Source organism: Anomalospiza imberbis, chromosome 1 (assembly GCF_031753505.1).
Source record: "Anomalospiza imberbis isolate Cuckoo-Finch-1a 21T00152 chromosome 1, ASM3175350v1, whole genome shotgun sequence".
NCBI lineage: Eukaryota > Metazoa > Chordata > Aves > Passeriformes > Viduidae > Anomalospiza > Anomalospiza imberbis.
In genome coordinates, this window is record NC_089681.1 from 149,430,919 (window position 1) to 149,444,693 (window position 13,775).

General features: G+C 45.5%; 1 protein-coding gene across 3 annotated transcripts in view; it reads left to right on the top strand.

The window, feature by feature from the left end:
- Window positions 1-13,473, top strand: part of LOC137464438 (vasoactive intestinal polypeptide receptor) — a 107,296-nt gene extending 93,823 nt beyond the window's left edge. For 2 of the 3 annotated variants that reach the window (XM_068175796.1, XM_068175803.1), the window contains exons 10-13: window positions 3,399-3,490; window positions 8,252-8,381; window positions 9,167-9,208; window positions 11,031-13,473. In XM_068175796.1, coding sequence (XP_068031897.1) covers window positions 3,399-3,490; window positions 8,252-8,381; window positions 9,167-9,208; window positions 11,031-11,222 — 456 coding nt within the window. In that variant the 3' untranslated portion in view covers window positions 11,223-13,473. Of the gene's footprint in view, window positions 1-3,398; window positions 3,491-4,048; window positions 4,267-8,251; window positions 8,382-9,166; window positions 9,209-11,030 lie in introns of those variants that run through there. The other variant, XM_068175810.1, reaches the window with a different exon arrangement.
- The last annotated feature ends 302 nt before the right edge of the window (window positions 13,474-13,775 follow it).

Below are 13,775 nucleotides of genomic sequence, written 5' to 3' on the forward strand. Positions count from 1 at the left end.
AGCAGTGGGTGCTTGAATTCCATCAGATGACCTGTGCTAGGGGTGGTTTTGTTTCTCTGAGCTGACCAGGATGACTTGTTCAGTTGTAGATGTCAACACTACAAATTAACATCAGTCCTACCATGAATTTCCACTTAGATAAAAAAGGAGTAGAAGAATTCCCTCAGGAATTTGCCTCTTGCATGCAGTACAGAGTTGCATTCCAGCTGTGTATTTTTGGAGTAATTTCTAGAGGAGTTTGGCTGATTTCCAGAATAATCAACAGAAGTTTTTGATTTTAATTCTCTGGATATGATCAGTCCTGAACATAGCAACCAGAACACTTCTCAGGAACTCTGGGGCCTTCCATCCTTGTTGAACATTGCTGTGCTGGGCATGGATCCAAATCTTAAAATCAAATGAACTGGAGTTAAACTTAGTTTTGAGTTTTCTTAAATGAAGTCAAGGATGTGGGAAGGGAAGCAAAAAAAAAAAAAAAAAAAAAAAAAAAAAAGCAACATAAATCAAAGCAAATATATCTCTTTTAAACAGAAATCTTTCCTTAGATATCCTTCTTATTCCATGTAAATTATGACTTTTACAAGAAGACTTTTTTTTTTTTTCTGTGGCATTTATTATGCAGGGATTCCAGACTGAAAGTTTCAATAATGACATCTTGCTCTGTTTACCTCACTGGAAAGAAATATAGTACTTAGATGACACAACTCCAAATATTTATATCATCCTGGGAAGCTATAGATAGTATTTTCCCGTTCCTGAGATAAGCTTTCAGTCAAAAAACACACCCTTTTATTCTCCTCAGATCAATGGGTCTGTATTTTCTGTTAGCCAATAAATCTTTTCCTCATTACCAAACAGAATTTACCCAGAAGTTCCTGATTTTCCTTCAGCAGATATGCTATAAACCTGTCCTAAAGGAAGGGCATGATAGCCACTGGCTGATGAACAGCAGGTTTCTCCAGGGGGTAATGCAGCATTTCCTCCAAATCCATGGGGATACAGCTGGTATCTCAGTGTAAGGAAGAAATACATAGACAAGATCTATAAGATCTTTAAGGTACATGAGATATATCTTGTGTACAAGGTGTTAAGCACTGGAACACATTGATTACCTTTGGTTATACTCTAGGGATAAAGAATAACCTAAACAACTTCTCCAATATCCTGATTCCTGTATCTTCTGCCATGGAATTCCAAGGTTATACCAAGCTCACATATTACACTCCACTCTGTGTTTGCTCTTGATCACTCCAAGCCAATACAGTCAGAATTTATTAATTTATTAATTGCTCCATTCTTGCCTTCCTTGCAGCAGCTTGTGTGTTATCAATGCTTATTAGTGTAGTCGATCTAGGTAATACTAATTTGGACTAATAAATTTCACTTCCCACCAAATCAGATGCATAAACAATTTTTTTGAGGAAATAAATACAAACAGAATCTATGATAAATTGCTCAGGATAGGTAAGAAGTGATTAAGCAGTGCATTATAACCAAGAAATGCAATGGATATCCAGTCACTCATAGGCTTTGAAAAAAGAGTGTCTATTTGAGAGATGGGCTTCAGTCTGTTTCATTCATCTATTGTTGTGATAAGTGTAGGAATTGCTGGAAGAAATCTTATAATCTATTTTTACAGGGAATCAGATTGGCTGGTTTAACACAATCCCTTCCAGCTGCTGAGCCCCTAAAAACTAGAATCATTTCCACATTCACTGACCATGAAAGGATAAAGAAAGGGGTTGTGTGCCAAACTAAAACTGAACTAAGTCCCCAGAAACCTGTCATTGCTTTTCTGTTGTCTGTGTTGCATGAGTAACAGGATGACTCAACAGAGGACCTTGAAAGAAGCAGATTTGCATTCAATTCATGCCATCAGGACATTCCCATTCCTAGCTCTACACCTTTGCTGTTAAATAAGGTTCACATTGCTTGAGTACATTGGTAGAGCACTGTGAGATTTTGGGGTGAAAAGAACCACCTAAAATCTGGGTATCAGCCAGACTGCTCTGGTCAAACATCCCAGGAGGGAACGTTCCCTGCTGCTTTGGTGAGGCCTTTCCCTTGCTGCACAAGACTGAACATGGCCAATACGATGCCTTGGAGTGGCTGCCTGACACAGAGGCTAGACAAGATTGAAAGAATAAAAGTGGGTATTTATTAAAGGCCTTCAATAGGTTCTCCTTGGGCAGTCAAAAGCCCCCAAGAAGGCCTACACCCAGGATGGACAATGGTCATGAGTTACAAGTTTGGTCCATTTACATACCAAAGGGTTAAACTGATGCCTTAAGCAGCTGGAACAGAGGCTGGACAGAGTTAAAGGGAATAAAGAGGATGTTTACTGAAGAGCCTTCAAAGGCCACACACTGGAAGTACCAGAGCCATAGTCCTGTCTCTGCCCGGGTGGCTCCAAGATGGAAGCAAAAGAGGGCTTGGTCATAAGATCTTACATTTTTATATATTCTGGTCCATTTGCATATTGGAGTTAATTGCCAGCTCCAGCCCATGAAGTCCTATCCTCCTTTTTTTTTCACTCTTCGGCCCACGTTGTTTTTGCTGTTGGGCCTGAGATTTGGATCATTTGTCCTTGGTCCCCAGCTAGAGAAGGAATTGTTTTGTCTCCCTACTCTGTGAAGAGAGCTCACCATCCCCTTATATGAAATCCAGATACACACACTAAAGTAGCACAGAATCTGAAAAGAAAAAAAAAAAAATCTAAAACCTGAGGCATCAAATCCTCCAATTACAGCTTCAGGTAATAAAGTCATACACCCCCAGTTTCCTCACTTTTGTTTATACTTTTCAGGGCCTGAGACAGTCAGGTGTCCTTGAGTTTCAGGCCCAGAGAGGAATTGTTTTGTCTGAATAAAGCAGGAGAACAGCAGCTGACAGGCTATGGAGTTTTAGAGCTATACCCTTAAGCAGTACAGGATCTGAAAAACATGAAAGCTAAATCCTACGGCATCAAATAGGATTTGATGCAGAGGCCAGCTGGAGTGGATCCTGCTTCGTGTTTTGGTTTGGTTTCCCTGGCTCACCACGCTCAGCAGCTGGTCCCATGTCACCGCCTCGCGAGCCGCCGGGCGCCGCGGCTCCTTCCCGCGCGCGCAGCAGGACGTCGTGCGGAGCTGTGCTCGATGGGCTTGACATCATCATACTTGGGATGTATGACACGAAGTCCCAAGCAGGCTGATGTCAGGCCCAAGATGCCATCCTGTGTCGGTTTCCCATGTGCTCCCTGCCCCCGAGCGGGGTTCTCTCTGCTCATGGCTTGTTAAACGGCAGCTCCTTCCATGGCAAAAACCATTCCAGTGAGAGGAATTCCCCTCTAGTGATGGGCTCTTTTCCCTGGAGAAAAATGCTGATTTTTTTTTACCCCTCTCTTTTCATCTCCACAGGTGAATTTCATCCTCTTCATCTGCATCATCCGTATCTTAGTCCAGAAGCTGCATTCCCCAGATGTTGGGCACAACGAAACCAGTCAATATTCGTAAGTCCCAGACTTTTCCAAGCCTATCCTGTGCTTTTTGGGAAACCTGCCTGGCTGCTTGATAGTTCTTTATTGTGTCTTGTTTCATGATTGTGTCTGTCTGCGCTGATCAAAATCAATTAATTTTAATTGCTTAAAGCAGATTAGAAATCAGGAAATGGAGCATTTGCTAAAAGAGCTGGGCAGGTTTTATGGCAGTTTGTGGCAGGTGAGAGGGATTTCTTCTGGGATTAATGATGAAGAAATGAGAGTAATAATAATGATCATGAAACCAAGTATAATTTTTCTTTGAATATTTAATATTTATTGGATTCTGATGGCAGAAGAACCCTGATGGAAAACAAAAAGTTGCTCTCCACAGTGTACAGGCTTTTTTTCCTGACCCTCAGTTTTAAAGGCGAGATCGAGAAAATTACCATTCAGTAGGATCTATGACAAATTTTCCTCATCCTAAAAGAGATCTCTAAACAAGATTGGATTAACTCGATCCATTTCTCTGCTCTGTTGAGAAGGATCACTGTCTTAGAAGTTTTACTTGACTTAATACTTTTATTCCAGGGATATGAGGTTGACCTTAATGGGGCTTTATACAATGAACAACATGCCAGAGAGATCAAGATCTCTCAGTGGCCAAGGCTGGTCTCAGCTGCAGTATTTTAAGAGTGAAAGAAATGTCTATCTGCATAGATTTATTCTGGCTTCAATGCAAATAAAATAAAAGTCCAGACCGGGTTATTTTTGACTCTTCCCACTGTTCTGGCTCCACTTTTCAGCTATCCTGGATATTTATTAACTGTTTTCTAGAAAATAATTAAATGAAAATAATTAATGTTTAATTAAATTAAATAATTAAATGAAAATAATTAAATTAAATAATTAAATGAAAAGTGTCTGCATGGTCACTGCTTATAAGTCATTGTCTTTGGAAAGAGGTGTGCTTTTGGGTACCCTGAAAAATCTCACTTTATCTTCCTGCAGGATGGAAAAAGGTAACAATATGTTCCTTAAATCCTGCCCAGCCATGGCACTGAGACTTTCTCTCTGGTGATGGTGAATTATTCATTTCATCTACCTCGAGAGATTCTCAGATTTATGAAAGGAAATGCCAGGTTTTGACCTTAATTTTCCTGGCAGCAGCCAAAGCCAATTACCTATTTTTCTGTCATCACAAGACACCTACATTACCAGACCCTTTGCTTTCTACCACCTGCCCTTCTGGATTTCCAACTGGGAATTTTATCTTTGCACACCAGCTTTGCAGCAGGTGCACAGATTAAATCAGCATATTTAAATACATTCTAGTACTGAGCAGCGTCCTGGCATTGCTGGCTCCTGTTCACCTCAGCAAAAGTGCTGCCAACGTGCACCTGATGAGTTAGGCCCAGATTATCTCAGAGGTCATGCTGGGCTTTGGGCTCAGGACACATTTTCCAGGGAGGTGGAGTAGTCAAGAAAGCTCTTTTTGTCTTGTAAACAAACGTAGGGCATGTTGGTAAAACACAGATTTCCCCTCACTGACCTGCTCAACAGGGAGTTCTGCTGAAGGACAACTGATCCTGACATCTACAGATCCTCACCTTCCTTTACCTCCTGGAAAGATGGCTCAGTTTCACCGGAGAATTAATCACTTCACAAAATCATAGAATCCTGCAACATTTTGGGTTGGGAAGGACCTTAAAGCTCATCCAGTTCCAACCCCTGTCATGGGCAGGGACACCTTCCACTATCCCAGGGTGCTCAGAGCTCCTTCCAACCTGGCCCTAAAATTTTAGGTTTCCAAGCCATGTGAGGTGCTTTAGGACACTTCCAATACTTGCACGGACCTGTCAGACAGGACATAGGACCTATGGGACACTTGTCCCCTTGCACAGTAGCACCTGGCCACCAGCCACATCTGGCTGGGACATCTGGAAAACTCTGTTGACTGAATTCACTGCAGTAGGTACAAGACATCACACTTTCCTATGGAAATGAATATAAATTGTCTGTAACTGAAGGCTGGACCCCACCAAGGCGAGTTCTCAGTGTGGTCCTAAGATTTTTACTTTTAGACAGTAATCTGTGGAGGCTTCTGGGGTTTGACTGCAGGACCCAACAGTTCTTAGCAGAAAACTGCTGCTGAAATGTTGAGGGAGATGGGGGTGTTTAGCCTGGTGAAGAGGAGGCTCAGGGTGACCCTATTGCTCTCCACAACTCCCTGAAAGGAGGCTGCAGCCAGATGGGGACTGGGCTCTTCTCCCAGGCAACAAGTGACAGGATGAGAGGAAATGCCTCAAGTTGTGCCTGGAGATGTTCAGGTTCGACATCAGGAGGAATTTCTTCACCAAAAGGGTTGTGAAACATTGGAAGGGGCTGCCCAGGGAGGTTTGTACTCTCCATCCCTGGAGGTGTCCAAGGAACACGTGGACATGGCACTCAGTGCTCTGGGCTGGGGACAAGGTGGGCATCAGGCACAGCTTGGACTCGATGGTCTGGGAGGTCTTTACCAGCCAAATACCTCTGTGGTTCTGTGTGCATTCCTCCTGCCAAATCTGATACAAATCTGTTTTAAACTAACAGCATCCTGGATATCTCATTTGCATTTCTCCCTCCTTCTCATGTGTATTTTATATTGTTTATTTTCTACACACACAGCCTGCTGACGTGCTGACAGCATTGTTCAATTCCAAAAGGTCTGAGCTTAGCTGCAGGCTGGAAGCTCAGGCGTGCTGCTGACTCCCTCATTAATGCTGCAGACAGGGAACTGGGCTTTCATGTACAGGAAGCTCTAAAAACAAGTCTCCCAAAACAGTTTTGTGGAAATGACAGGGACATGTGCAAGAATGGGACAGCAATATTTCAGGCAAATAGAATTTGTCTTCTGCAACAAAAAACTTAAGCAAAATTCATCTCTTCATTCTGTCCATGTCTGTGGATCAATATTGTCATTAAAATCCTCTCAGTAACTTTTCCATTATGATTTCAAGGAGGGTGACTGAAATGTTGGTTCACTCTTGCCCACTCCAAGGACAGGAGCAAGTTCCATGAAGGTTAATGGACACATGTTCTCCCAGAATTACCTGTCACCACATGTACCTGCCAGAGAGGGGAGGTCTGGGATGTGCTGGGAATCAGAGTAATGAGGATTTGAGAATCCGTGGTTTCCAGCAGATTTAACCAGCTTTAGACAATCCCCCAAGCAGTTCTGCCTCCTGCACAGCCAGGCTTGAGCTTCCTGGGAGAAATTACACTGGGTGTAGGTGAAGATTTTCCTGAGTGAAGTGTTTAGGTGGTGGAGTCTTTTAAAAATCTCAAAGCCCTTGCCTTGATGCCAAAATAAAATCTAAAACTCAGTATCTGGTGAAGCTCAGTGTTGGGAGCAAGAGACTGGTGTGAGGTGTGCAAATTGGAGGAGGGGGCTCAAGTTTTGTCATTAATGTCCTTTTCATCACCACAGTCCAGCCAGGAGGGAAAATATTGTAATTAAGGCCCCAGTGTTGTCTACAATGGTAAGATAAAATGTTCTAACCCACTGGAGGTTGCAAACAGCATCTCTGTCAATGCAGGACACAAAGGTAGCCCCACATCTCCTTCTCTAGGCTGATGTTCCTCAGAGATTGGGGAGAGAGGAGAGATCTCTGCAAAGCCATTGTTGATATTTGCTGAACTGGTTGGGAAATGAGTGACTTCCCACTTCCCACATAGCTGGGGGGATAAGGGCTTGGTAATGCCAGCATGGGTCCCACTGGACAGAGCTGCTCCTGGAGTGAGGAACAGGGAACACTGATGCTCACCAGAGACAGTGACAGTCCTGTGGCAGAGCGAGGCACCCAAGAGAACTCAGATTTTGGATCCCTGCTAGTGAGGGAGGTGGGAAAGGCAAATTCCTGTAAAGTTCCTCATCTTCCTGCAGGCTCTCATTTTGCCTGGGATGAGCCACAGCCTTCAATCACAGCCTTAATGTTGAGCTGTCTCTGGGCCAGGCCCGGGGAGAGCTACAGAGGAGCTCTGGGAGGCACAGGGATGAGCATCCTCTGCACAAAGCTGCCACATCAGCCTCCCAGTGGGCTCCTGCAGGTGGCAAATAAATGAAGATGGTCTGAGAGGTCTGAGCCTGAGGAGGCTTTGGAGGTTGCAGGTGGAAAAATGAGTATTTCCAACATCCCAGCCTTAGCTTTATTTCCTCCAGGAGCCTCTGAGAGAGGGAGAGATGTCAGAGGATACAAGTGACCAAGGGAGCCAAAACCTCCACAAGCATCCTTAGACCCTTGATTTAATTTTCTTTCTGCCAGCTACTTTTTAATAATGATTAGATCCAATACATTATCATCTCTTCTTAATTAGACCCCTGATTACCCAGCATGATGCCATTAAGCACTAATACTGTTCATCCCCCTCCTTTGGAGACATTCATTGTGCAGTAGCCTGTCATTATTCTGAGCTAAACATACCATTTCTCTCCCAGAAGCTGTAATTTTCAGAAATCCCAGGCAAACAAAGACATTGCTAGATGATGATTTAGTTTGTGGAGATGAAAAAAAGATCTCTGGTGGGAGGGGAAGAAGAGAGGAGGGAGAAAGAAATACCTCCAGTGGAGCTACTGGGAATAAAAATGTCACATTTTATGGTGCCACCAGGTCTGAAATCACCAGCCATCTGCAGTCTATGGGACAAGGAGCAATAATAAATTTTCAGGGTTTATTTCAGGGCTCAGCTGCAGGATTCCTCAGCCTCTCACCCTCTTCCCTCTCCCCTCGTGGCTCATGCTTGTCTTTCCAACAGGAGGCTGGCCAAGTCCACTCTGCTGCTGATCCCTCTCTTTGGCATTCACTACATCATGTTTGCTTTCTTCCCTGACAATTTCAAAGCAGAAGTGAAGCTGGTCTTTGAGCTCGTGGTTGGGTCATTCCAGGTAAGCCACCATTTGGGTCACCAGGTCTGTCACTAGGTCTGTCACCAGGGAGAAATGCAGTGAGCTGGACATGCCCCATACTGCTCTTGTACCTTTGTGGAAAATCTACTCACTCCAGCCTGGCCAGGATGAAAGATAAATGTATAAATAATAAAGTACTGGAATTGTCTTCCCAGGGAGGTGGTCCAGCCACCATCTCTGGATGTGTTCAGAAAAAGACTGGACATGGCACTTGGTGCTATAGTCGAGTTGAGGTGTTAGGGCATAGGTTGGACTTGATGATCTTAGAGGTCTCTTCCAACCTCATTATTCTGTGATTCTGTGATTCTGTGATATTTTGCCTTCCAGAAGGAGATTCTCTTCCCTCATTTTAGGAAATGAAAAGAAAATGTTCCTCTGTACATTGGTGTCTCTGTGTTTTTTCATACTTAAGGGAGAAAAAGAAGCACCCCAGTTTCAGTTTTTGTATTATTGACATGTCCAAGGCCAGGGTGGATGGGGCTTTGAGCAGCAAGTTTCATTCAGCAGTGAATGATTAACATCCCTGACTACATCACCATCACTGCACATCTGGAAGTGTTCAAAAATTGTGCAGATGTGGCACTTGGGGACATGGGCTAGTGGTGGACTTGGCTGTGCTGAGGGAATGGTTGGGCTTGGTAACCTTAGAGGTCTTTTCTAACCTGAACACTTCTGCGGTTGTGTGATCTCTCCTTTGGGAGCTGAATGGATCTACACTCTCTCCTTGTCTGTAGTGCTAAAATCCTGTTTTCTCCTTTCCCCAGGGATTTGTGGTGGCTGTTCTGTACTGCTTTCTCAATGGAGAGGTAAGACCAGACCATCAGGGTTTTTTGGTTAATGTTTGCAGCTAGGACAAAATGAATGCATGTGGAGAGTGGATTGAGTAGTGTCCCATTCCTGATGCTGGTGTTACAATACTGGGGGGAAGCATCCAAATCACCTCTCTCTCTCTCTCCAGGAAAACAATTCAACCATTTGCCTGACAGTTTTCAGCACAATTAATAAAAACAATCAGTAAACAAATCAGGACTTGTCCTTGCACTGTAGCGTTGCTGCTGAGCCCATCCTCTCCTCATGAGACAGCATCAGCAGAACTCCTGTGTGAACATGCACAATCCCTGATCCAAAGCACCACCTTCAGCAGGGCAGGATAAATCCCATCGAAGCCCTGTTCATGCTTAGTGCCTCCAGGAATCCTCCCCAGGATCACACCCACAGCCAAAACCAGCCCAGGCACTGGTGTGACTGCACAGAGCAGTGCAGGTGAACGTGTTTCTGCCTTGCAGGAATAATCTTGACTTTCCCACATTTTAGTCCTGACATTCTCATCCTGGCATTGTGCTGTTCCTGTGTTTGTTTATCCCAGAGCAATTCAGACACAGCTGTTTCATCTAATTCATGCTGTTACCTAAAAATTTTCATTGGAGGGCTGCAGAACGGGACAAGGACAGTGGCCAGGTTTGTCCAGGATTTGAATTGGGATGCTGTGAACCAGGTTATTTCTGCAAACACTCTGAGCAGCAGCAAGCAGCTTCTGTCAAAAAAAAAAAGCACAGCTGTATTGACAGCTTTACAAACAAGCTGTAGTCAAATCATTTCTATTTGGACCAAAAACAGGGCAGTGAAAAGGAAAGTGTCTTAATTATACTCACCAAGTGTTGTCATTGAAGTTAAATAGTCTGGCACCTTGACTATATCAATAAGAATTTCCTTTCTGATGAAGCTAAGGGATTTCTGCTCCAGTAATTTACTGACTGGAGTGTCCCTTTTATGTGGTTGAAAGTTCTGGCCAAGCCATGTTTAGTGGCCTTTATAAAGTAACTCTTGACCCCATGGTGGGTGGGTTACCCAAGGCTGCTCACATAGCCAGGTCAGAATAGGCTGGGGATGGCGTGGCTGGACAGTGCCCAGGCCCAAAGGGACCTGGGGGTACTGGTCAACAGTGACTGGACGTGAGCCAGCAGCATGCCCTGGTGGCCAAAAGGCCAATGGCTCCTGGCCTGGATCAGGAACGGTGTGGCCAGCAGGAGCAGGGAGGTCATTCTGCCCCTGTACTGGGCACAGGTGAGGGCACACCTCGAGTGCTGTGCCCAGCTCTGGCCCCTCAGTTTGGGAAGGACCTTGGGACACTCGGGCGCATCCAGAGGAGGCAACGAGGCTGGAGAGGGGCTGGGAACACAAACCCTGTGAGGAACGGCTGAGGGAGCTGGGGGTGCTCAGCCTGGAGAAAAGGAGGCTCAGGGGTGACCTCATCACTCTCCACAGCTCCTGAAAGGTGGCTGTGCTCAGGTAGGCTTGGGCTCCTTCTCCAGGCAGCACTGACAGAACCAGAGGACACAGTCTCAAGCTGCACCAAGGGAAGTTTAGGTTGGATATTAGGAAAAAGTATTTTACAGAAAGGGTGATAAAGTTCTGGAATGGCTGCCCGGGGAGGTGGTGGAGTCACCATCTCTGGATGTGTTTAACAAAACCTGGATGTGGCACTGGGTGCCAGGGTTGAGTTGAGGCGTTGGGGCTGGGTTGGACTGGATGATCTTGAAGGTCTCTTCCAAGCTGGTCGTTCTGGGAATTCTGTGAACAACATCTAGTGATGCCCTGTGCTGCCTTTTCTGTCTTTCCCATGCCCAGGTGCAAGCTGAGCTCAAGAGGAAGTGGCGGAGGTGGCACCTGGAGCGGTTCCTGGGCTCGGACATGAAGTACCACCACCCTTCCCTGGGCAGCAACGGCACCAACTTCAGCACCCAGATCTCTATGCTGACCAAGTGCTCGCCAAAGACACGCCGCTGCTCCAGCTTCCAGGCTGAGTTCTCCCTGGTGTGAGAGGCTCCCCAGGCACTGAGCATCCAAAACTGAGGCACGAGGACCCCCGGGAATCAGTGATCCCATGACAAATCCCTGTGAAATTACCTGCTCCACATGAGCCAACAGAGGACACACAACTGGAAAAGACGCTGGCATCCAGGATGAGATAGGACAAACCAAGAGGCAGAGAAACCCTTTTGCTCTCCCTCTTTTCAGGCCTTTCACTCTTGAGTTTCAAGCCCTCAGGTGTTGATAACTCTGAGGAATTGTTCAAGTTGCTTGAGGACAGCCTGGGAGATGCTGGTGTGTCATAAATAATGAAGTACTGGGGATAAGGGAGGGAGAACCTCAGTCCTCAGTGGCTTTACCAGAACTTGCATCTCTGAAACAGATAAATTGCACTTTAAAAAAAAAAAAACAAACAAATGAGCCTGTAAAGGAGAAACAGAGGCAGGAAGCAGGAAAAAAAATGCCAAACATATGAATGTGCCAAAATTCCTGTGGATAAGAGGTGATGATACAGCACCAAAGATGGTGCTGGGGACACAGGGAGAAGGGACAGGAGGAACATGAGCAGGAAGGGAGAGGCCAGCACATGGCCCCCACATTTTCACAGGTGGAGATGAAGCTGCAGCACCAGGAGAACCCCTCGGAGGATGCCCCAGTGTGTTCTGCTATTTCCCCACCATCCCTGGGAGCAGAAGCTTTCCAGACACCCTTGGGTGCCCTGTGGAAGAGCAGATCACTGAGGAGGACCAGCCCTTCTCTGCACTGTGTTGGTGACATGGTGTTTTGCTTGGTGGTGTTCCACGAACAGGAAACTCGATTTACATGTATAAAAACCAGGGCCAGATGCCAAAAGCAGAGCACGGCTGTGGTTTTTTCATTCTCTTTAAGTTCTCCCGTAGATCTTGGTGCATGGATGCACCCAGGATCATTAGGGATCAGGAGAAAATAATTGGGCTGTAATTCATTTGCACTTGCTTAGCACACACTGTCAGGAAAGGGAAATACAGGGCCCTGTAATCCTTAATTGAATCAGAGCTGCCATAAGGAGCCACTCTCCAGATGAAAAAAATTAGCATCACAGCAGCAGATAAAATTGCTTTCATCAGAACAAGGTTGTCTCGGCACAAAACTGGCACTCCAGGAAGGAGGAAGGAGTGAAGGAGATATTAAATGGATTTCTTCTTCAGCTTTTCTGGGGAGCTTTCATCCTATATGAAGGCATTGTTAGATATTTAAGATGTGTGTGTGCATTTTACCTCTTTTCTGAAGGCCTGTTAGTTTCCATACAGGGGCAATTCCTACTTGAAGAATGCACGTGGATCCCATTAAAACCAAGGGAGTAGGGTTTTTTTTAATTCTTGTTTTCGTGGTGGAGAGGCAAAGGAAAAATGTTAAAGCCCAGTCCTGCTCATTTGAGGCAACCCCACAATCCCAAACTCAGTCAGAAGACAGAAAATACAGGGATACAGATGCTCATGTTTGTGTCCCACTCAACTGCATCAAGTGGGGTTGAAACGGTTTTATGCTCAGTAACTGGGCTGCTGCCATCCTACTAAAACATGTCCTCATGAAAGAGTGTCTGGGTCACCAACACAGGCACCTGGGGAGGGAGATGGGCTCCTCTTTTAGAGCTCAGAGATCTCAACTCACCAGTTCTATTTCTCCACAATGAAATGCAGTTCATTGGAGGGAAGCACCTGCAGCCTGGTGGGGTTGGGGGATTGTTGGCCTTAAGCAAAGGATGACAACAAACCACACTGAGCCCAGGAGGAGACTTGCAGATCCTTTCTGAGTCCTGACAGGGCAGTGTTCCATGCCATAACCACTCCCAGAGCATGTTATCAGCTGGGCTGGATGCTCCCAAAGCATTTCTACAGCTCTGGGACTGAGAACAGTGTGGGGGCCTGGAGTCAGTAAAGGGCCATGAAGAACTGTGATCCACCAAAGGCAAACTTGGAGTCCTGAGTTTGCAGGGAGCCAGCTCAGGTCCTGTCACAGTGTAGCCATGGCTACCCAGCCTGTAGGTCCTTAAAGGATAGGAAGATGTGAAAATTCCTGGAATTACAGTGCTGGTAATCCCAGGCTGGCCAGGTGTAAGCCAGCTTTGTTATGGCTATTTTACACTGAGCCCACATCAACAGTGAGGATCCAGCTCTGATGTGCCACAAGATTATCAAAACGCAGCTCCTTGATTCCCAAAATGCAGAGAAAACAAGATGATGCTCAAAATGTCCCCACTTCTCTTGCAGTGAAGCCCTTATGCCTTGACACCCCTCAAAAATATCCCACTGAAATCCACAAGGTTCTCAGAGGCAAGAACATTTGAAGTGGTCCTGGTCAGAGCTCTAGAAGAGTTTGGATGATGCACTCAGGCATTTGGTGTGATTTTTGGGGTTGTCCTGTGCAGGACCAGGAGTTGGACTCGATGATCCTTGTGGGTCCCGTCTAACTCAGGATATTCTGCGATTCTTTTTGCGTTTGGTGCTTGTGTTGCTCTGCTGAGCATTTTCAGACCTGGATTAGGACTCAGCCAGGAAATACTGGAGAAATCCCACCATTACC